Consider the following 24,870-nt stretch of genomic DNA (forward strand, 5'->3'; position numbering starts at 1 on the left):
CTCTCATAATATAGTAGCAACAAATTATCAAGATTTTTCATCAAGAAACACACTGATAATGAGTGTTATATATATCCGCACAATCGAACAAGGGTATATTTATATAGGTACATGTATATTTTATTCAGCCCATCATCTCACACACTTTTATCTAAATATATATATATTGTTATTATTAAGTTATTGTATATCATATTGTATAGCAACAAGCAAGTAAATACCTGATTCACTTTGCAGGTATTCATATCATCATCATCATCATAATCATAATTTTTTCCTTTTAGCCAACCATTATCGCATCATTACCCTATATTTTTCTATATTATTATTATAATAATAAATAAATGAACAAAGAAACAATGTTGCCTTGTATTATTATCATCGATTGATTCTTTTTTTATAGGTATATTTATTTATTTATTTATTTATTTAAATAATAAATATCCAATACAGGTGCAGTTATTATTATTTTAAATATGCATTGTATTGTAGTGTTGTTTTTTATTTTTTGAATAAAAATAAACAAAATTATCAAGTACATATAGGTATTATTATATGATATGCAAAAAAATGAATATAAAGAACAAGAAGAATAGGGCAACAGATGAAGTAAAAGCCGCCACGCCCGCTCCTTCTACAATGCACTACAATGCACTATAAGGTGAGGGTGGTGGTGGTGGTGCTGAGAGAGGGTGGTTCCAAATTTACAAAAAAAAGGTTAAATTGTTGTGTGTGAAAATCATGGAGGCAGCATCATCATCATCATCATCATCAACAACAGCATCAAAAGCAGCAGCAGTAGCAGCAGGGCAAGATGGCAAAAGCACGAGTTGTTTCATTTGGCGCAGTCGCCTTTCTCTCTCTTTCTCTCTCAATACAACTACACACACAGCATAGAATTTTTTTTTTTTTTTTTTGCTCTGTTTTGCTCTATGCAACCAGTCTTGCCTGTTTGAAGTTTATAGGATACTACTACATACAGTAGTGTGTAGGGTGACTCTCTGCTCCCAGCCCTCGATTATATATATTAAATAATATTCATCTTTTTATTAACAAAAAATTATTATTACAACAACATTTTTATATTAAATAACAACAACAACAATTTAAATATTATAAATATTAATCAAGAAACATCGAACTTTATAATATAAATTTAATTTTTTGATCAATTAAATTTACCTAATAATTATAATAATAATAATAATGTGATAAGATGAAACAATTTCTATAATATTATTATTATTATTATTTTTCGTTTTTCTTTTGTGGTGATTATTATAAAGAAATAAGTGATATCAGGATTTGTCAAAGAAAAAAAAAATTTCAATATTTTTGAGGCGTTTTTTTCTTTGTCGCTCTTTGAGGGCGGGGGCGGGAGATGGAAATGGAAAAGATAAAAAAAAAGTCAAAATAAAAATAAATGAAAGTGAGTGAGAGAGACAAAAAAAATAAAAAAATAATAATAGTACAGTCTACAGTGTCATCAGTGTCATGAGTCATTAAAGTGCTACAAATACTACATAGTAGCTGTATATGATATAACTATATCTATATCTGTATGGTACAAATAATTAACAATGCTCCAGGATACATTCATTCTTATTATTACACTTTTATTTTTATATCACAATTTTTCATTTGCCATTGTGTGTGCACCAAAGTTGAGTGAAAAAATAATTAAAAAATATTTATAAAAAAATAACTACAGTTAATAATAATAAAGCTAGGAATTGATAACAATAATTTTTTATATTGTGTAATTTATAAATTTTATTGATAAAAAAAAAAGAAAAATATGCAAGTGAATTTACATTGTTTAATAATATTAATTAATAAATATGTTGGTTAATGCTTCAGTGTGCCGGTTATGACGTGACATTTGTTAATAACGCTGAAATCACGTTGTATTTGTTTTTTATTTGTACAACAACAAAAGTACTTGTTATATTTTTTTTTTTTTCTTAAAGTGATTTAATAAAATTTGGACTATGACGACGGTGTTGAATCACGTTGCTCAATCAAAAAATTTTAATCATTAATCATCATAATATTTATAATTTATCAAACAATGCAATATCATCATTATTATCTACATATATAGACATTTTTAAAAAAATATATATTCAACTGTTGTTGTTGTTGTTGTTATTATTATTGTTGATGACACGTGATACCAAGTGTTGTTTGTTTAATTTGTTTTATTATTATTATTTATAAATTTTGTGTGTGTGGTGTGTTCAGTGTTGATGCCAATGAGAATTGATGAAAAATATCCTATAGGTAATAGGTACAAGTGTACAACTGATTTTTTATATAAATAAAATTATTGATAGTTATTGACAGCAACAATGGCGGATGATGAGGTACTCTTTGATGATGTTTACGAGCTCTGTGAAATTATTGGCAAGTAAGTAGACTAGACTAATAAACATACCTATATCTACTTGAATTAATATGACAGACTTGTTAAATTAAAATGTCAACAACATGAATATCTGGTATTGATGGTATTGCTTTACGTAAATCTTGTACTTGACATGCATATGATATGCCTTTTGATATTTTATTTTGTTGCCAATTTAGCCATTCAATACGTTTTGATATATCACGACAAATAAACATATCCCTTGTAATATTTTTAGCAAATGGATCATTCAAACCAACAAAACCAGTTGCACGTTTAGTCAATGGATCATATATTATTTTCCAATAAAAACGTGGAACACTTATTTTTTCATCATGTAAATAAATTGGTATTGGTATATCATTAATATCACTCAATGTCATTTGTCCATGAATACCAGTATAAACAACAAGATCAAGTGATTTTCTATCAGCAAATTTACGTACATCATTCTCCAATGAATTCCAATTACCAGCATTAAATGTTTGCCATTGTGGTGCTGCATTTAAATACCAAAATGTTGATAATTGTGCACTGCCATAAACAAAATCAGCTTTAGCAACCATATGTCCTTTTGCTAAATATTTTGATTCATTTATTATGATATATTTATTTGCCAATTCATATGATCCAATTTGTTTTGCTATCGTTGACAATTGATTTGATGTTTTATATATTGTATCCATATTTAATTTACCATAAAAATTTGATGATTTCCAATTTCTTGGCCTCGGATAACCGGCATTAAATGATGCAATATTTTTAGTTAAATTAAATACTGTATAATATGTTTTAAAAGAATCATCATCACGACATATTTCATGAGTTTTTAAAAATTTATTGTTATCCAATAAAAAGCCAATTTCAATATAACTTGCATTATAATGATGACATTTATTATTATCATCATCATTAATACGACGAGCAATATTATTTGGTAAATATTTGCATTTAATATTTGTAAAATTAAATATTATATTATTGTTAAACATAAATGTACGATCATTGATACATTTAACTTGAGCCTGTTTTATTATTTTTATTGATTGATTATTATATTTTATTTGTTGCTTGAATATGCCTTGAATATTATTTCTATTTCCTGGACAAGCCACATGAAATATTTCATCTTGTAATAATTCAATTTTACCTGTTTTTTTATTTGGATAAAGAAAATTTATATTTTCTTTGTTGTTTGATAAAATTAGTGGTTGTGGCTCATTTAAATCACCTTTTAAATATTTTATTGAAATACTGCAACCATTGTCTGTTGATGAATAAAATAAATAAATAAATTTATATTTAGTCAAGTAGTAGTCTGATAATAATATATGTTACTTACTTTTAATACTTTGACAATAACAAAATGAAAAAAATGATGATGATGATATTAATAAAAATATAAATTTTATCATGATGATGATTATGAGTTTGTGAAATAAATATAAAAAAGTTGACTCGTTTTATAAGCAATAATTTTTATGATAAAATATGTGATTTTACGATAATTGAGCAAAGTGCACCCGTCACGTTTTGATTGTTGGCTAGTTGTGATTTTAAACTGATATAATATTATACCTACTTGTGCTCAGCACGAGACAACTAACAATATTGTATAGTCATTTTTATTATTTTATTATTATCTTGTCAAGTGGATAATGTTCACCTCTCGAGAGATTGATTAAAAATATACCTATATTATATATATATTTTTTTTTTATTTTTTTCATTTTATCTAGATATAGTATCAAAAGAAAAAAAAAAAAACAAGATATCCGTTAATTGAATTTTAAGAATAATCAATTACATCTGTGATTTCGTCATTTATACATATATAAATTGTAATTAACTTTTTATTTTATTTTATTTTTTGTTAATTAGGGGACCATTCAGTGTAGTACGAAAATGCATTCATCGACAAACTGGCCAAACATTTGCTGTTAAAATAGTTGATGTCGCAAAATTTACATCTAGTCCTGGTCTCAGCACTGCTGGTGAGTTATTATTTTAAATATATTTAATTAAAAATATATTTCAAGTTGTCTGACAAATAGACAAATAGACAAATAGAAAGACAGACAGACAGCAATTTAATTAAAATTTTGTCTCTTGCAGATTTGAGAAGAGAGGCAACAATATCTCACATGCTCAAACATCCTCATATTGTTGAGCTTTTAGAAACATACAGTTCAGAAGGAATGCTGTATATGGTTTTTGAATAGTAAGTTTATTTTTTTATTCTTTAATATTAACAAAAAGACTAATTTAATTGTTATAATAATAATTTAGTATGGATGGACCAGATCTTTGTTTTGAAGTTGTTAGACGTGCATCAGCTGGATTTGTTTACAGTGAAGCAGTTGCAAGGTAATAATTAATAAATATAATATAATCAATAATCATAATTCATAAATATATATAATTAATTTTTATTTATTTTTCTAGTCATTATATGCGACAAATACTTGAGGCATTACGTTATTGTCATGAAAATGATATTATTCATCGTGACATTAAACCACAATGTGCACTTTTAGCTGGAAAGGAAAATTCAGCACCAGTTAAATTACGTGGATTTGGTGTTGCTTTGCAACTACCACTTTCACAAAATAATGGCGTTGGTATGTTTTTTTATTTTTTATTTTTTTTTTCTTATTTAAATGATAATAATAATTACTATTATTACATGAGTTTTATACTAATAATAATTTGGGATTAAAAAAAAAGAAAAAAAAAAATACTGATGGTGATTAATCAACTTGGATAATTGGATTTAGTACACAAATTAACAACAAATACATAATATCATTAAATTATACATAAAACCATAAAACATTAGGCTGGTAGAATTACATGAAAAAAAAAAAAAAAAAAAATTTCACAATTTTTCAATTGGTTATCTATTAATACAGAAACTTACACGACCGAGTATCGTCAATATCTGAGCCCAAAGGGGCAGCTGTACTTGAAGACCGACAGTGGGGGTAAGCTTCACTATAGAAAAAAAAAAACAAAAAAAAAAAAAAACAAATTAAATAAATAAAATAACCAGTCAATTTAATTCAGTATGTAAGACTTACCACCACACAATCACTTGAGCAATCACATGAGCAAATTATTATACAAATACTTTTTTATTTTTTTTTTATTTATTGTTTGTTTTTCTTTAACTTGATTATTTCACAATAATTATATTATAATTCACTAAATAATTAACCATCACCACCATCACTACCATCGTCATTATTAATACATTAATAATTTTAAAGCAGTTGATGTGTTTTTTTTTTTTTTCTTCAAATTTTAATACTGCCTGTTTGCTTATAAATTAACTAAATGTTCACAATATTAATAATAATCATCATAATAAATAGCTGTTATATTTTGTCACTCATATGCAAATTCCATTTGACACACAGCAATGATTTATTTTAGTTTAAATAATAGCTAATGCAAGCACAATTTAAATAATCATTTAAATGTTTTTTATTTATTTTAAGCAATATAAACATAAACATGATTATTAATAATAATAATAATAAATGTTTGCAAAATAATATAAAAATTAATTTATTTATTTATTTATTTATTTATGTAAATATTATTGTTTTATATTGTTTATAATATTAGGAAGAGTTGGAGCACCTCATTATATGGCACCAGAAGTTATTCAACGTCGACGATATGGAAAACCAGGTGATGTTTGGTCTGCTGGGATACTCATTCATGTTTTATTAACTGGAACATTGCCTTTTGTTGGATCTGGTGATAGATTGAGAGAAGCAATATGTCGAGGAAGAGTTCAGGTATGTCAATGTTGTTGTTGTTGTTGTTGTTTGTTTTTAAATTTAATATTATATATGAATTTAATTGATCAATACCAGATGGAAACACCAATTTGGGATAATATAAGTGATCATGCCAAGGATCTTATTGAAAAAATGCTGACAAGTGATCCTAATCATCGAATAACAATTCAAGATGTTCTCAATCACAAATGGCTCAGAGTAAGTTTAAATTTAAATAATTATTTTATATATATTAATATATAATATAAATCAATAGGATCGAGATAAGGGTGCAGCTCGTATTCATTTAAGTGAAACAATTGAAGAACTCAAAAAATTTAATGCAAGAAGAAAATTAAAGGAATCTGTTAAAACAGCAGTATCATCGGCAAAATGGCATTCTGATGGAAATGGTGATATGTTTCTTGATGTTGGTGATGATGACATTGCAACAACAGGTAATTATTACATTATAAAATAATAATAATAATAATAATAATAATATTTATAATTTATAAAATTTAAATTTTAGCGGCTATTTCTGAAATATTAGAGTCATTGGATGATATTGAAATATTACAAGACAGTGGTAGATTGACTAGATCAGAAATTCTTTCAGCGATTGATGATTATTGGCTTCGTGGTATTCTTGAGGTAACAAAATAATAATAATATAATTTATTTAACAAACAAGCAAGCCAATTAATAAGTATATATATATTTTAATATGTCTAATATTATGTACATTATTTAAATAATCAGTGTAAAATCAATGCTTTTTACGAGTTTGCGCATTTGCAATAATAATAATAATAATAATAATGTATAGTAACCCTTCTTGATTCTTTAAACAGTCGTTGACAAGTTTACCTTCAAAATATGACGAATCTTTTTTTCTTAGAAATTTATACATGTACAGGATCAAGAAAATAAAATAAATAAATGATTGATTGATTGATTGATTGCTATCAATTATATCAAATTTATTTATGAAAAATACAACTGATTAATTGATTGATTAATTATTATTATTATTATTATTTTTAAATAATGCAATTGACTGAACTAATGTTATTATCAGATATTGATTTGGCATATGATTTATTTGAAATTACAAGACTCTTGGTGAGTACGTCAGAGAGTTATTTAAAATAAATATGACCTATCAACATTATACACATATTATAATATTTTTAGTATTTTTTCAATTATTATAATTATCATTGTAATATTTCAGTTGTACGACAAGGTATCAACAAAAGTAACAACACCAACAAAACCACCACAAACAGATGCTGTACAACGTGCTAAAGATGTTGAAGAATATTTACGTGAAGCTGAATTAACACAATTTCGTTGCATCGACCATGGTGAACTTCGAGAACTTCAAGAAATCCTAAATCAGCCACACATTAAAGTGAGTCATTTTTTTTTTATAATTTTGATTTAAAAATAACGTTAAATAATTCTACTTTGGATATGACCTTTTGGAGAAATTATATTGAAAAAAAAAATAAGTGACCGTAACAAGACTTGATAAATAAAAGCACTATGACCTTTGATCAAGATTAATTTAACAATTCAAGGTAGACTAATAAAATATAAAATAACTTTTATTTTGTTTTAATCTATCAAAAGATGTTTTATTTTTACTTGGCTTGTGAATTATTGTCAAGTTGATATTAATATGCCAGGCTTGATTGGTTGGTTGGTTGGTTTTTTTATTTTTCTGATGATAGACATAGTGTTTGAATTGGCGAAAGAAAAGAATAGTAAAATAGACCGGGCCAGTGATTATAATAAGAGAGAGAGAGAGAGAAAGAAAGAGTGTTGGAGAAAACAGAAAGAGGTGGTTGGTGGTGATGGGGTGGCTGCTGTATATAAATGTAACTATATAGTATATATGATATAGACAGATATTCAAGCGATTCGAGTGACGTTAGTTGACTCCAGAGCGTTGTTCGCGTATGACGTACTGAGACTAATTTATTATTTTTCAATAATAATTATGTATAATATATGTATATATAAGAAGATAGAGATACCGGTGTGTTTAAATACGCATTGAGACTTAAATTTTTATTTTTTGTTTGAAAAAAATTATTTTTAATATGACAGTGTTGTTGTTGTTGTTGTTGTTGTTGCTATTTAAAAATGACAATTTATTGATTTTTATTAAAAAAATGAAAAATACAATTTCGATATCAAAAAAAAAGTAAGGAAAAAAATATATTTGTGTTGTCTTTCAAATAAAAAATATGAATGTGTCATCATTCAGATTTCAAAGTGTGTTATGCTCTTTACAAGTGGTTTATTATTTTTTTTTTTTTTGAATTTAACTTTTATATTATTATTTAATTAATTTATTAAAAATTCAAGGGGAAAAAAATAACGACCTGCCTCCTCTACATTTTATTATTCATTATAATTTATAGACACAGATACCTTGGTAGTTGGTAGTTGGTACTCTTCCACGTGTCTTTCAACTGCCGGTTATTATTCCAATTATCCAATTAGTAGTTTGACGTCAAAAAAAAACCAAGTAAAAATAAAAATTCATGTAAGAAGATGATAAACGTAATTAAAAAAAAATTTATGAAATATAAATTTGTAAATGACACCGGCTTGTGTTATAAAATCATGATAACTTGGATAATCAATAAAATAAATTAAAATAAAATATTCTCAAGACATTGTGAGACATGTTTAACAATGTAGTAATTTAAAAAAAAAAAATAATAATAGACATCGTTGCTAGAGGCGATCTTTGCTAGGATCTCGTTGTCAAGGAAGAGGACCGTTGTTAGGCAACCGTTGCCAGCTTCTTTACATTACACCTGCGCATGTACCTAATTTTTTTTTTTTTTTTCTTATTCAATTTAAAAATAATAATTATAATAATAAATAAAAAAAACAACAAAATATACAAACAAAAAATATATTGTAAAAAGCTTTATAATTCTTAGCCTTTGGAGGCAGGTCAATTGTGATTTTATTAAAACCAATTGTTTATTATTATTATTTTGTGTTTTCGACCTTCATATATAAAATAATAATAATAAATCAATATTTTTACACTTAATTTTCAAGTGACAGTGAAAATGATTGAAAATAATAAAAAAAAAACAACGTAGAAATATCCAAATGAACAATCAATAATATAAATAACAATAATAATAAATAATAATAAATAAAAATAAAATTGATTAAATGCTGCAATGTGATAATAAGGATGATGAATTACCCTGCGACTAGGGACCTGATTGGCTCTAGGTCGCCGGGATGCTGTTATCATTCATGGAATTCCCACACATATCCATCATGCAAAACATGTCTACGTCCAATTTTAACATTACAAAATTGTGCATTATTATCAACTTGTATACATGCATCTCATTTGTCATTGTGCAATGATCAACATAGATCAAGATCTGCTGAAACAACACCAGTACCATTTAATCGTTCTGATTGGCGTTCATCATCAGCATCAAATTACCATCGTTATCATCATCAACAACAACAACAGCAACAACAACAACAACAACATTACAATCATCATCATCATCATCTTCATCATTATCATCATCATCATTTGCCATTTCTTCCTAATTATATTTATCCTCATGAACATGATATCCAAAGTACTCTTCATAATCAACAACATCAACAACAGCCACCACCGCCACCACCACCTCTTAATACATCTTCTGCTACTTCATTAAATTGTCCAGATTTTACATTAATACAATCACCATCAGTATCAAATTGTTGCTATACATTGACTAGTAATGACAACAACAACAACAACAGCAATAATGATGATGATGATGATGATGACGACGACGACGATGATGATAATGATATTAATAACAACAATAATAATGATGACGATGATTACGATGAACAAGATCAACAATCAAAATATAATAATATAACAACAGCAACAGCAACACCAACAACATCCATCAAAAATTCTGAAATAAATTTAACGAGATTTAGTGCAGTTAGACCACCACCTGGTCTTGTTTCTACACAACGATGGATTGGAGAAGAAACAAAACAATCATTACCTCATCATGTTTACAAGTATTATTTGTCTTTCATCAAGGAATATCACCGTCATCGATTAAAGGTAAACATCAACAATTAATTGTACATTTTAATTGTCAAATGAAAAAAAAAAATATATATATTATAATATAATGCGAGTTATTATTATTATTCAATTGAAAACACTGATGAACATTTTCATGTAGAAAAATTAAAAAAATGTTCATTACAAAGTTTCAAGGATGCTTTAGCCTAATTTCCACATTTGCCAAGCGGTCCACAGAGCAAAAGAAAAAAAAAATAAATAACGAAAAAATTAAAATGTTCAAGGATGCTATAAGAGGAGGAAAAATAAAAAAACCAACTTTTCTCTTTTCATTTATATCTTATATAACATTTTTTTGTTTGGATTTGCGTTTGCGTTTGCGTCTGCGTCTGTATCACATCTATCAATGCCCTACATATTTCAATATCAATTGTTACTACGCAAGCGTCATCATTCATAAACTGATGATGGCCCTGATAATTTTTTCATATACATTTATATTTTTGATTTATAATATTTAAATGTAATAACACAATATATAAAAATTGAATATTATCGCAATGTGCATAAGCGATAGAAACATCTGCAAGCTGCAGCTCAATGACAATTCAATAGAATCAATATTTTAAGGTAATTTGTTGAAATATTTCCAACATTTTGTCGTATCAATTGAGCTAGCTGAATAAATAAATAAATAAATAAAAATAGTCAATATGTATGTGTGTATCTGGCGTTAAAGAAAATTTCAAGAATTTTTTTAAAAAAGAGAGAGAGAGTTGATGCTGCGACAGGGTTGAAAAATGAGAGTAGGGCAAAATAAGAGAAATCGACAGGGAGGTTTTGTTAGCTGTTCAAGTGGGGGATGTGTTGCGCAAAGATATGAAAGAAAAGGTATACCATAGGGGTGCTTGTGGAACATTGCGGTCCAGACTTTTGCCTAGTTTGAGTGAGATGGAAAAAGTGCGGTGGTTTATGCTAGAGAAACAAGAATGATGGTTTAATATCTATATATATGTATTATACATATATATCAAGATATGATGGTAGCAACCAACCAACCAACCAACCAACAAGGATAAAATATCATCAAAGTGAGGGTAGTGTTGAAATAAATATTTTAGAGTGGGAGTTGTTGTAGATAGGTAGGTAGGTAGGTAGGTAGATGTTGGGAATCATTGGGAATTAAACCAGGGGTTTTGTCAAACTCACGAGACTGCGCGACTCTCTGAGATGAGTTTCATACTACCAAATACCAATTTTTTTTATTCACAATCCAGTGCTGGTGAGCGCGGCATCGCGATGTGTCGGTGTATCGTTGCTGCCGCACTCCAAAATATTTCATTTATTCCCGTTATTCTTCTCTATAATTTATCATACGCATTTACAATTATCAGCTATATACACAAACTCAATTGACATGAAAATTAATTAAAATAACAAACAATATTTGACTTGAAAAATTGAAAAACACCAATATTATTTTTAAGTATTGACAATTAATATAACATATAGGCAATTAAACAAAAAAAACAATCAATCAATAATAGAAAAAATATTTTAAGAAATAAAAATTTTGATTGTTTATGTTAAAGGCCTGAAGTTGTGTATTTAATCATGTATGTGTGTGTGTGTGTGTGTAAAAGTGTTTTTCGTTGAAGAAATATATAAAAGAAGAATTGCGGTATTTTGCATTATGCAAACATGCACTATCTACACCAGACCAAACTTGTTAATATTTAACATTGACCTTTATTAATGGTGGAGAGACATGAAGATGAATTTATAAAAGATTAAGAGAAAAAAAAAAAAAAAAAAAAAATCTTTCAAGTCTAATGGATTTTTATGAAAGTGGTGACGGTGCAAGTGCAAGTGGAAGTGGAAGTGCTAGTGGTAGTGGTTGGAAATCTCAAAATCACACTATTGATAATAATAATAATAATAATAATAATAATAATAATTTTGATAATAACGGCAGTAAATGTTGGACAACAAGAGAAACATATAAATCAACCGAGCCATTATCTACAAGGCCTATTAATAATTATAATATAAGATCAATTGATACAATGAGATCTATGGATTCTGCTAGACATACACAATTAGCACTTGAACATATTAATAGTCCAGAGTCAATGAGATATTCAGATCATCATCATCTTCTTCATCACCATCATCATCATCATCGTCATCAATCTGATCAAGAACAATTTCATGAACAACAACAACAACAACATCATCATCATCATCAATTACAACAACAACAACAACCACCACCATTAATACCACCACCACCACCACCTTCATCATCATCTTCATCATTGTTATTATTATCATCTTCTTTTCCACCACATCAAAGAGCAATGGAACATCCATGTCGTTTAATGGATCACAATATACGACCAAAAGATCATCATTTTTCTCATGACCATGGTTGTCGTTCAGTTGATCATATGCCAAAATTATTTGATTATTGTAATCATGATCAAATAAAAATAAATGATACCTTACCAAGATCACTTGGTCATCGTACAATTAATTGGTCATGCAGATCACTTGATCATACTGCTGGTTTAATTAATCATCGACAACACCAACAACAACAACAACAACAACAACAAATACCAATGGATACTGTTATATTTGATTCACATAATCTACATTCATCATTAGCCTCACAATATTCAATTGAAAATCAATTGAGAATTAATTGTCCTGTACACAGTCCATTTCGTTATAAATTTCCAAATAGTCTCCAAGATTGTCATGGACATCAGGTATAATAAATATTTATTATTTTTAACATAACAAATAGTACATGATTATTATTTAGTGTTTTTATACATAGTAGAAAGAGAGAGAGAGAGAAAGAAAACATGTAATTTAATCAAACTGCAGTATATAGTTTTAGCTAGATCAAGGTCATCACTTGAGAGTTTCTTTTAGCAATTTTGAGTAATATATAGAGCAACTTCTGCGCGTCGAATACACCCCATCTAATTTTCTTTTTTCCATCCATCCATCCATCCTACATCTCTCTTTCTATTATATATATATATATATTTGTAAACTTTTTTACAATTTATTATTTGGAAGCAATTTTTGATATTATATATATATATTTCAATGAATTTTATATAATCATCTGTTTTCCAATAAGATAAAATAAATAAAAAATGTCTTTAGCATAAAATTTATAGGCATATTATTTTTCCATATTATTATTATTATTATTACTGTTTTTTTTAAATAAAAAATATTTGCTGGTTATTGATTGATCCACTGGAGCCAATATCAATAAACAGTGACTTCAAGTACGTTCCAGATAAAACGACGACGACGACGACGACGAGGAGTATACATTGCGTACGAGGCAATTGTTAAAGCGCAGTCGCGTAATTGCGGTATATTTGACTGGCGTGTATTTTATTAATTAATATTAATTTCAAAATAATAAATGAAAAAATGTTGATTTGTTTTTTATTTTTACAAGTTAATTTTGTCTTTAGTCTTTATTGATACTCGTTAAATTTTACAACATCAATGCATAAAGATTTTTATCATCATTAAATTGTTACATATTTGTAATTTTATTTTTATTTTTATTTTTATTTTCGTTTTGTTTTAGACACTTTTACAAGCTCATGATGTTGCGGGCCATGAAGTTTATGGTGAGGGAGCATCAAGAGTCACACCACCACCATTGCTACCTTATCTCAATGGTAGTGATGATATTGAGGGTCAAAATGGTGACATGGATGTGGATAATGTAACACGAGTTAGACTTGTACAATTTCAAAAAAATACTGATGAACCAATGGTAAAAATATTATATTATATATTTATTATTATTAATTTTAATGTTTTGTATTTATATTTATACAGGGAATAACATTGAAAATGAATGAGGATGGTAAATGTGTTGTCGCAAGGATAATGCATGGTGGAATGATACACAGACAGGCAACACTTCATGTGCTTGATGAAATTAAAGAAATAAATGGTATACCAGTGGCAAATCAATCAGTAAATACATTACAAAAAATGCTTGTAAGTATTATTCATTTATTTATTTATTTACTATTGTTGTAAATCAATATTATTATTATTATTATTATTATTATTAAGAGAAAAGCAAATTGACATACTTGATACAGATTACTTGGTGGTGGTAATGGTAGCGGTAGTGGGTTAACCTTGGTATTTCATCTAAAATTCAATTCAACCCAACTCATAACTCAATAATAATAATAATAATAATAATGATAATGACTGGAATTTAATTTGGTTTTGGCTCATTAATAGATATTATTTAATATTACAATGATTGATGGTTGAATTTATTTTTAATATATTTACAGAGAGAAGCAAGAGGATCAGTAACATTTAAAATATTGCCATCATACAGGATTGCACCGCCTCCTTGCGAGGTACAAGTAAGCCCCTATATAAATCCATGGCCCATATCCAATGTCCCTTGGTGTCTTTAAGTATCATATCATATATATATATATATATATCTATTTTCATTTTATACTTGATAATAATTTTACACTATATAAATTTTCTTGTTGGTCAATATCATCATTTACAATAATAATAACAATAGTATCGGGATTATTTATTTATTTATTTATTTATTTATTTACTGACAATGATACAGTATATATTATTTGATTTATTTTATATTTATTCAATTTGTTATATATATATATATATATTGTTATTACTGTTGCAGTAGCAGCAGCAGCTGCATGACATAAATTATATTTATTTTTTTTTATTTTTAACAATAACCAAAATTTATATAAATTTAATACTACCATAAAATATACTATACCTTTTTATCATTATTAATTATACCACTGTGCATTATTTTTTATTTTTGGCACTGCATTATTATCTTTCTATTTTTATTCCAGTAATTAATTACTTGGCACTTTAATTTACTTTAAATTAAGAAATATTGATAAAAAAAAAAAAACGACAATAGATGGTTGTGTATATAAATGTTTGTATTCAATGTGCAATGAAATGCAATGTAGAAAAAAAAAAAAAAATATCGGCAACAACAAAGCAGATATATACAACTGCAGTGTCAGCAGTCAGTCCACCAGATGAGTTGTCGATACCTCTTTAACCACCCACCCCACACACCACCCGTAAAATATACATTTATTTATATTTTTTTATTTTACTTATTGTCGTAACCCTTGCCCCCCGACACTTCCACCACCAGTCACAAGTAAAAAAAAAAAAAAAATTAAATTTAAATATTATACAATCAATATACCTGGCCCTGTATATATTTTTAAATAATTTGCACTTAATGTTACCGTGAATATAGATAATTATTAATGAATAATTACACTTATAATATAACAGTCGAGTTGTTAATTATTATTTTGATAAAAAAAAATTAACTCCATTCATAATATTAAATGCAGATGAAGAAAAAAAAAGCAATCGTCCAATTAATGATAAAAATTTTCTTTTTTTTTTTCTGTCTTTCAACAATCTAGTTGTTCAGGATTAGGCCTCTGCCAGTTTTAGTAAGTACCACCACTTGATTGATCATCTGGTGTGATTCGACTGCTGTAGTTAGAAAGCTAATATATATCTATATTTTTATACATAATATATATATATATACAAATATAGAAACATAATAATAATAATCATCATCATCATTACTATCATAGATTTCAGTTGAAACATATAGTCATAGTAAATTTAAAATTTTATTATTATTATTATTATTATTTTGAAATTTGTGGTCCAAATATAATAATAATAATAATAATAATAAAAATAGACACACTTTATTACTTTTAATTATTATTATGCTTTTTGACGCATTTTAATTGTTTTGTAATAATTAAAATAATAATTATAATACTAAAATGAATTTTGATTTGTTTGATTGTTTAAAAACATAGATATTTGTACGTGCTCAATTTGATTATGATCCATTGGAGGATGAACATATACCATGTGCTCAAGCAGGTATTGCATTTAAAACTGGTGATATATTACAAATAATAAGTAAAGATGATCATCATTGGTGGCAAGCACGTAAAGACAATGCTGCTGGTTCTGCTGGTCTCATACCATCATCTGAATTACAAGAATGGCGCATTGCCTGTATGGCTATGAAAAAAAATAAACCAGAACAAGGTGAGTCATATATTTTCCCAAATAAAAGTAAACAAAAAATAAATTACCTATTGTTCCAGCTGATTTTATTATAATTTATCTAATTTTCTGTTGAATTATAATTAACAAAAATAAACACTTGATTTAATAATAATAATAATAATAATAATAATAATAAATATATGAGAATGTGTGTTTAAATAAACCCTGAAGCTTTTTAATGGGGCATGCAGTGTCGTTTTGATTATAATATAAAAAATTAATATACAATTTAATAATAAATAATAATGATAATAATAATAATAATAAATATTAGGTGGCCAAGTTGAATCGTCGTAGTAATTTGTTATTTAATAATTGTGTGTTATGCGTGCTAGATGGGGAAGGAGATGGTGGCTGTTCTCCTCACACAGAGGGCTGTGACAGCTCGACAGGTACGAATATATTCGACTGCCTGTTGCAAATTTAATTTCATTTAAAATTAAAAAAAAAAAAAAAAATCAATGAATGATTGAATGAATGAATTACAATTTATTAACAATAATATTAATGATGACGGTGTTATTAAATATGCATATATATCAATTGAAGGCACGTTTACTTACTTAAGAGAATAATTAAATTTTTTTGAGATATTGATTGACTGCATGGATGGATGCATGCACACTCCCGTATGTTGTGTAAACATGAAAAACAAATATCAAATTTAAAAATAATATGCATCATTAATTTATTGATATTAATTATCTAATACTATTTTTTATTTTTTAAATATACAGTCAATTGCTCAATTTTTGGCCGAAAAAAAAAACAATACAAAGATAAATATTTGGCAAAGCACAATGCTGTTTTTGATCAGCTGGATCTGGTCACTTATGAGGAAGTTGTAAAAGTACCTCGTGAGTAATATTATTTTATACAAAAATAAATATTCAAGTTGTACTTATTTTATTATTTTTTTTTTCATGAAAATTAAAGATGAAGCATTTCAACGTAAAACTCTTGTACTTCTTGGCGCTCATGGTGTTGGTCGTCGTCATATTAAAAATGCCATTATATCAAAACATCCAGACAAATACGCTTATCCAATTCCACGTAAGTCCAAAAAATTTATTATATTATTAATCAACAATAATAATTATTATTATTATTTATTTAAAAAGATACAACGAGGCCTCCAAGAAATGATGAAGAAAATGGTCGTAATTATTATTTTGTATCACACGATGAAATGATGGCTGATATTAGTGCAAATGAATATCTTGAATATGGTAAGATTATATAAATCAGTGTAAATTAGTGTAAATATATAGGTACAAGTGATTAATTAAATATCTAATATAGGAACACATGAAGAGGCCATGTATGGAACAAAATTAGAAACAATTAGAAAAATTCATGAAGAAGGACGAATGGCTATTCTTGATGTTGAGCCGCAGTCACTTAAAATTTTACGAACAGCTGAATTTGCACCTTATGTTGTATTTATTGCTGCTCCAGTTGTTCAAAATCTTAATGACGTAAGTATCTTTTTATAAGTAAATAATTATTTACCAATATTTCAAGTCCTTGACATTATCGATTCATAAACAAAATATAATATTTTTTATTTTTATTTAGTACGATGGAAGTCTTGAGCGACTTGGAAAAGAATCAGATTTGCTTAAACAGGCATATGGACATTTTTTTGATTTAACAATTGTTATTGATGATATTGAGGAGGCAATTGCACAATTGGAAGCTGCCATTGAAAGAATACAAAAAACACCGCAATGGACACCAGTCAGATGGGTCTATTGACAACGTTTCGAATAGTAGTCAAAAATACATAACAAAATACAATTAAAATTCATTTAAGTGGTGGCTCATATTATTATTATTATTATTATTATTATTAGATAAAAAATAATAATAAAAATTTTGAAAATTAAAAAATTAAAATTAAACAATTGACATGTATTTTTTTTTTTTTTTTTCATTATTATTATTTTTTGGGACAATTTATTCTGATGGAATTGTAGCGGAAAGTTCGTGAAAAAAAATTATTTATTTAACAAACGAATGATGGGCCCCAAAAATCTGCTGAACCAACGATTTTTATTTTATTTATTTGTGTATTTTTTAAAAGCCTCCTTCTTCTCAATCGGATGAGCTCGAAATAAAAAAATATATACTACTACTACTTCTACTTCTACTACTCTTACAACTACTGCTGCATACTACTAATATACTGTATAAAGTAGAGAATTGAAATTCGGACCAAAATAATAAAAAGGTTCGTTAGTCAAATTTAAAAAGAGTCTGACTCGCGATTATAATTGATAAAAATAATAAAATTGGAGTGGTCGCGTGTTATTATAATTAATATTTCTAAAAATAAAAACAGTGTTATTCAGGGATAATGATAAAATTAAAAAAAAAAAAAAATATCAATGCCAATGTTTAACCACTCCCAAAAATGATACCAAATACTTGATAAAATTATTATTATTATTATTATTATTACAAGAAAAATAACTAGGCAAAACATCAAACAACATAATATTATATTTACTAGACTATTAAACTATACTTAATCTATATTATTTATTTATTTATTTATTTATTTATATTATATACAAAAGATAATTTTCATTACATTATGTTATTCTTCCAAAAAATTTATCTGATTTACTTTGAATTTTTAAAAATGAAACATTAATAAAAGTTGGAGTAAAAAAAAAAATCATAATAATAATAATAAATTTAATTTAAAAAAAAAAAAAAACAAGAGATTAGTGATTTTTGTCAACGTAAAAATTTAAGTTTAATTGTTAATGCCTCGAGTCGTTTAAATCGATTTGTTTCGCATATATATACGAATTTTACGTCGAAATCAAAAAAAAAAAAAATATATAAATAAATATTATATTTGATTGATTATATTATCTCTATTATACACAAAAAAGTAATTAAAAAAAATAACATGTTATTAACAAAAAATTAGAATTGAAAAATGAAAAAATTTGTCTGGTAGAGAACTGATTAAGTGCAATAATTATATTTCAAAGTAGATATATAATCATCAGTCAAATTAATTAATTAATTAATTTTTAAGAAAACGAGAGAAAAGAATTCAAATATTAGTGTTGTGTGCATAATAGTCAATCATTTAACGAGGCACTGTAAATTTTTAAATTATTATTATTATTATTATTGTATTATTTTTTAAAAAATATTAAATACATATGCTGTTGGAAACATTGTTTTACGTATAATTGTTGTCAATTTTATAAACATTTTAATTTATAATAATAATAATTATTATTATTATTTTCAAGAGAAAAATGTAATTACAAGGTTGATGAAATTCGAGTATTATGTTGAATTTTAAATAAATTAATCATGATGATATTCATGGAGGCAAATTTCAAATCATTTACTCTTTTTCTTTCTCTTTCTCTCTCTTTCTCTTTTACTTTATCATCTTTTATAAATAATAATAATAATAATAATTAAAAATAATCAGCTTGTTTCGTTTTTGTAATAAGAAAAAAAAAAATATATATATATATAATTTTGTCTTCTAATCAAACACAACATGAGAGTGATAAGCAAAATGAATAGTATTATAATGAAATAACAAACAATTTAAATATAAAACAACAACATCTTTCAACAAAATTACAATTATTATTATTATTATTATTATTATTATCAATAATTAGAAAGAAAAAAATAGATTTTTAATTAATTTTTGACGCTCTAGAATGATCAAGGAATTTTTTTATATTTAAAAAAAAAAAAAAAGAAAACGATACTGATAAATCAAATAAAAACAATGAACAAAAGCAATTAATTGTAAAATTTAAAAAAATATTGAAATCAAGTTTGTCAAATAAAAGTAAACATACAGTGTATGAAAGTCAACTAAATATCCTCCTATCCTTTTCAATGTGACATTCCCATTTCCCATACTTTTTCCATAGCTACATTTTCAAATTTCACGAGTCAAGTATGAGCATATGAGTATATAATTGATTAAATCAATTAAATCAATATACATATTAATACGAATGAATGAACGAATGAATAATTCAAAAGGTGCAACTTTAAATTACGATTGAAACAAAAAATTAATAATAATACAAACAGTGAATGAAATGACGATAATTAAAAAAAAAAAAGAAAATAATGGTTTTGTAATAACATTTTATGATAGCCATATTCTGGTCAATTGTTAGAAAATTACTAACAATTATTAACGAAAAAAAAAAAGAGACAAATATTAAAAAAGTAAATAATAATAATAAAAATATTGACGTCGATTATCGAAAAGCTTTCATGCTTTTGTCATTATTGAAAAAAAAAAAATAAATAAATATAAAATCAAAGCTCACAAAAAAATTTTGAAAAAAAAAACCAACAAAATGTTGAAAGATGATGGGTCTAAAGAAAAAAATATATAAAAAAAACAAAAAACAGTTCATTATAATTATTATTAATTATAAAATGAGCAGAGTGAAAATTATTATTATTATTATTATAAAATTAATACGTTGTTGATTGAATTAAAAAAAAAAAAAAAAAAATTAAAGAATATTCATTTGTCCTTTATTGATTAATTACATGATTGATTATATTATTATTATTATTATTATTATTGATGTTTTGAATTTAATCTTGAATTTTATATTGATTGGCTTGATAAATGTCTCTTGCAGCTTGAACCATTGGAAGTGCTAGATATGAATTGTTGTTGTTGTTGTTGTTGTTGTTGGTAATAATTGTGTGGTTGCAATTTGATTGTTTCATTGGGAACATGTACTCCAAATCAATGTCATATCTGATGATGAGAAAATATATAATAATAATAATAATAATAATGAGATGATTTATTGAATAATAATTATAGTTTACCTTGTTAATTTTTCACGTAAATAAGAAATGGCATTTGGCTCAAGGCTGTTTTGTCGACTCATAATATAACTTGACATATATCTTGGACTTTTTTTTTTCTCAGCACAATGCATCAATAATGCCCATGTATTGTAATCAGTTGCAAGTACATATGTATTGTAAATTTCTTCATCTTTAAAACACAAAATAAGTCAAGTTTATATTAATAATTAAGTTTTAAAATATTAATCCAATTAATAATACATACATGGATTTTCGGTATGAATCCAGTGAGCTGGTGAATCATTGTAATGTGGTATTTTCCATGTAATATTACCAAAAACACATTCATTTATTGGATCATCAATGAAATTATATGTAAAATTCATTGTTATTTCATTGTGGTTATCAGACAATGACAATTCAGCTCTCATGCATTTATAAGCAAGTGCCTCTTCTGAACTTGCATAGTATTGAATTATTTTCCATGAGCCTAGAAACTTTTTTTTAATAGTAAAACGTCTATTAATACAACAACGACAACAACGAAAACAACAAGAAAACTAATTTCAAGTCAAAATTAACTTACTTCAGAAACATCAAAGTTTACAAGTCCCTTGACTTTTGGACACTTAATTTTATCATCACTTTGTTTCCAATAATAATTTGTTTGAGCTCCAAATACAACAACAAAAAATAAACAATAAATTCCAATAATATTAAATCCATTTATAATAATAATTGATGCCATTTTAATTTATTTTAATCAAGTGACTAAAACAATTTATATCTTTTCAACTGAAAAAGTATAAGAGAGAGTATTTAATATTTTTTTTTTTTATCACTACTTTCCGGTTTCCGTTTGTCAGAATATAATAATAGTAATAATTATAATAATAATAATAATATATTTTATTTTATTTTTAAAAAATTAATACAAAAAATATTTGTAAAGTCTTTTTTTTTTTTTTCAATGATAAATTAAATCATTTCCATGGTGGTTTTGTTGATTTAATATCGAAATGAATAATTGAAGTATCAGCAATGGAACTGTCTGCTTCAATTGGTTCCCATGATACATTTTTACCAAATGTGACACTCTGTTGTTGTTGTTGTTGCTGCTGACTATCTTGGCTATCAGCTTTAGTATAATATTTTCGTGGCACTTGTCTTGATGATACTGGTGATGTGAATGACTCATTTTCAGTTTCAAATGGTTTATTATCTTGCATCTGGAGTATCTAAAAATAAATTAAACATATATATTATTTTTTAGCAACATGATTTATGATTTCATGAATAAAAAAAAACCACACATACCATTTGAATGCATTTTTTTAAATCTTCTTTTGAGTCAATTAATTTACTTTCTGGTGAATGATCAGTTGATGTAAAAGCAACAAGACTTTCTTCTTCTTCATGTTTTTGTTGAATATAATTATTTTTATTTTTATGATTATTATTATTATTATTATTATTATTATTATTATTAGTATTTTTAGATGAATGTTTTTGGCCACTATGATTTCTATGCAATTTAACTGGTTCAGAATAATAATTATTATTATCATCATCATCATCATCATGACCATCACCACAAACATAGCTTGTATTTTTACAATATTTATTATTATTATTATTTACAACTGGTGATATTATTTGTAATGCTTGTTTCCATTGTTTTTCCATAAGTCCATGTAATTGTTGTGCAATACGTGATTTAGCAGCTTCTTGATCATTTAATTTAGATTCTAGCATTGTTATTTTATTTAATGATTTTGATACTTTAATATCATGCAAACGTTTTTCTTCTCTGTGTTTTTCTTCAATTAAATGAATTTCCAATTGATGCTTGTCAATAATACTTTTAATTTTTCTTGCAGCACATTCAGCAATAACACGTTGTTTTGTTTCAATTTCATTTTTAAATGTCATTTCAGCAGAATCTAATTGTGATTGAAATTCTTGGAGTTTAACTTGTACAACATCATCAACTTGTTTTTGATAAATATCACGTAGTTCATTACGTTTTTTATCATTTTGTGAAATTAATAATTTAACTTGATTTTTCATATCAATTTCACATTTTCTCATGTTATTTAATTCTTCAAGTAAATCTGTTTTTTTTTTATCCAATATTGTGCATCTATCTTTTTCTTCCTTGAAACGTAGCTGTAAATTTTCATTTTCTTGTCGTAACAATGACAATTCACTTTCACATGTTTCAAGTGCTTTATTTATAATATCCATTTCTTTATGTATTTCGGTGAATTTTAATTTTTCCATTTTTAATTCTTTTTCATAATTTGATGATGTCTCTTGTAGCTTTAAATGATTATTTTTTAATAGTTCATAATTTTCATTTGTTGTTGTTATGATTTTTTGGCTATTTTCCAATTGACATTTATGTTCGTCAATTAGAATATTATTTTGTTGTTGTAAATAATCACACTTATCCTTGTATTGATTTGATGTATTTTTTAAATTTAAATTTTCCATTTCATAATGGTTTATTTGTGTTTTATACTTTGACACATCATCGTCATATGTATTTTGTAATTTTTCAAATTTATTATTAATTATTAAATATTCATCTTTTAATTTATTAATCATAACTTGATATTGTGATATTATTATTATTTTTTCTTTATCAATTGCAATTGCAACAGCAACTTTTTCTTGTTGTTCTAATAATTTTTTTTGTAATTCTTGAATTAATTTTTCACAATGTTCACGACGAAATTTTTCTTCTTCTAATTTTATTCGTAATTTTTCAATTTCACTTTTATTTTTATCTGGTTCACCCCAAAAATCAGCAAGTGATGTGAATTTTTTTGATTTCCATCTTTCTTGATCAAATATTTCACTTGATTTATTAAATTGTAATGATGATGATGATGATGTTGATTGTTGTTTTACTTTATTATCTTGGCTAGTTAATAAATAATTTAAATCATTATTATTATTATTATTATCTTGTTTATTTTCATAATTATTGTCTCTTAATAAATCAAATATATTTTCTTGATTATTATTTTTTAAATACAATGAATAATCATCATTTTCATTAAATAATAATGTTTTTTTTACATTACTACCATTAGAAGCAACAGCAACAGTACTTTGTTTTAAATCCAATACTTTTGATGATTTTTCATCATCAGATGACATTTTAACTGAATTAATAATAATATCATTACTTGGTGCTTCTATTGCTCCTGATGATGATGATGATGATGGTGGTGGTGGTGTTGATAAATAACCATTAATTTTTTTATCAATTGTACTTGTTTGATGATTTTTAATTGGCGATAAATTACCTTGATATTTTTTTTTGAAACTAGATGATGGACTTTTATTTATTCTACATGATGATGATGATGATAATAATGATACTGATGTATTATGAGTATTTTCATATTTATGATTAGAATTATTAAATAACAATGGTTTTATAAATGAATAATCATTATTTTCATTTCTCATCATTTCCATTGAATTTATTTTATCTTCTAAATATTGTACATGTTCAATAATATTTGTCACAA

The 24,870-nt window shown here is 25.6% G+C and overlaps 4 protein-coding genes across 22 annotated transcripts; 1 reads left to right on the top strand and 3 right to left on the bottom strand.

The window, feature by feature from the left end:
* Window positions 1-891: 891 nt before the first annotated feature.
* Window positions 892-20,862, top strand: LOC122858548 (peripheral plasma membrane protein CASK). Of its 19 annotated transcripts, none has more exons than XM_044161466.1 (22): window positions 892-2,410; window positions 4,289-4,401; window positions 4,523-4,628; window positions 4,697-4,774; window positions 4,853-5,028; window positions 5,320-5,391; window positions 6,038-6,213; window positions 6,292-6,414; window positions 6,473-6,653; window positions 6,728-6,849; window positions 7,433-7,612; window positions 13,917-14,108; window positions 14,174-14,338; window positions 14,650-14,724; window positions 15,811-15,840; window positions 16,228-16,465; window positions 16,822-16,878; window positions 17,224-17,343; window positions 17,423-17,539; window positions 17,608-17,715; window positions 17,789-17,964; window positions 18,065-20,862. In XM_044161466.1, exons 1-22 carry the CDS (start codon window positions 2,352-2,354, stop codon window positions 18,242-18,244), a joined length of 2,844 nt encoding a protein of 947 aa, XP_044017401.1. In that variant the 5' UTR covers window positions 892-2,351; the 3' UTR covers window positions 18,245-20,862. The 19 variants fall into 19 exon arrangements, with proteins under 19 accessions (XP_044017401.1, XP_044017402.1, XP_044017403.1 ...); XM_044161467.1 differs by having other exon boundaries at window positions 893-2,410; window positions 14,650-14,718; XM_044161468.1 differs by lacking the exon at window positions 15,811-15,840 and having other exon boundaries at window positions 894-2,410.
* LOC122858549 lies at window positions 1,949-3,973 on the bottom strand. Its single transcript, XM_044161487.1, has 2 exons — window positions 3,750-3,973; window positions 1,949-3,674 (listed from the first exon to the last, which is right to left on the bottom strand). The coding sequence occupies exons 1-2, from the start codon at window positions 3,820-3,822 to the stop codon at window positions 2,470-2,472; spliced, it is 1,278 nt and encodes a 425-aa protein (XP_044017422.1). The 5' UTR covers window positions 3,823-3,973; the 3' UTR covers window positions 1,949-2,469.
* A 178-nt stretch (window positions 20,863-21,040) lies between the features above and the next one.
* On the bottom strand, window positions 21,041-22,194 carry LOC122858551 (apolipoprotein D). Its single transcript, XM_044161490.1, has 4 exons — window positions 21,912-22,194; window positions 21,591-21,822; window positions 21,344-21,515; window positions 21,041-21,269 (listed from the first exon to the last, which is right to left on the bottom strand). Exons 1-4 carry the CDS (start codon window positions 22,071-22,073, stop codon window positions 21,101-21,103), a joined length of 735 nt encoding a protein of 244 aa, XP_044017425.1. The 5' UTR covers window positions 22,074-22,194; the 3' UTR covers window positions 21,041-21,100.
* A 56-nt stretch (window positions 22,195-22,250) lies between these two features.
* On the bottom strand, window positions 22,251-24,423 carry LOC122859620 (putative histone-lysine N-methyltransferase 1). The gene is made up of 3 exons (XM_044163302.1): window positions 24,413-24,423; window positions 22,643-24,269; window positions 22,251-22,563 (listed from the first exon to the last, which is right to left on the bottom strand). The coding sequence occupies exons 1-3, from the start codon at window positions 24,421-24,423 to the stop codon at window positions 22,309-22,311; spliced, it is 1,893 nt and encodes a 630-aa protein (XP_044019237.1). The 3' UTR covers window positions 22,251-22,308.
* Window positions 24,424-24,870: the final 447 nt, after the last annotated feature.

This window comes from Aphidius gifuensis, linkage group LG6, assembly GCF_014905175.1.
Source record: "Aphidius gifuensis isolate YNYX2018 linkage group LG6, ASM1490517v1, whole genome shotgun sequence".
Lineage (NCBI taxonomy): Eukaryota > Metazoa > Arthropoda > Insecta > Hymenoptera > Braconidae > Aphidius > Aphidius gifuensis.

Excerpts from the sequence above, each read along its gene's own strand:
- LOC122858548 (XM_044161466.1), top strand. The coding sequence starts at position 2,352 with ATGGCGGATGATGAGGTACTCTTTGATGATGTTTACGAGCTCTGTGAA. Across the intron at positions 14,725-15,810 it reads CGCCTCCTTGCGAGGTACAA|TTGTTCAGGATTAGGCCTCT; the intron begins GTAAGCCCCTAT and ends TCAACAATCTAG. Across the intron at positions 16,879-17,223 it reads GGGCTGTGACAGCTCGACAG|TCAATTGCTCAATTTTTGGC; the intron begins GTACGAATATAT and ends TTAAATATACAG.
- LOC122858549 (XM_044161487.1), bottom strand. The coding sequence starts at position 3,822 with ATGATAAAATTTATATTTTTATTAATATCATCATCATCATTTTTTTCA. Across the intron at positions 3,675-3,749 it reads TTATTGTCAAAGTATTAAAA|ACAATGGTTGCAGTATTTCA; the intron begins GTAAGTAACATA and ends ATTCATCAACAG.
- LOC122858551 (XM_044161490.1), bottom strand. The coding sequence starts at position 22,073 with ATGGCATCAATTATTATTATAAATGGATTTAATATTATTGGAATTTAT. Across the intron at positions 21,516-21,590 it reads GATTCATACCGAAAATCCAT|ATGAAGAAATTTACAATACA; the intron begins GTATGTATTATT and ends TGTGTTTTAAAG. Across the intron at positions 21,270-21,343 it reads TTACGTGAAAAATTAACAAG|ATATGACATTGATTTGGAGT; the intron begins GTAAACTATAAT and ends TCTCATCATCAG.
- LOC122859620 (XM_044163302.1), bottom strand. Across the intron at positions 22,564-22,642 it reads TAAAAAAATGCATTCAAATG|ATACTCCAGATGCAAGATAA; the intron begins GTATGTGTGGTT and ends ATTTATTTTTAG.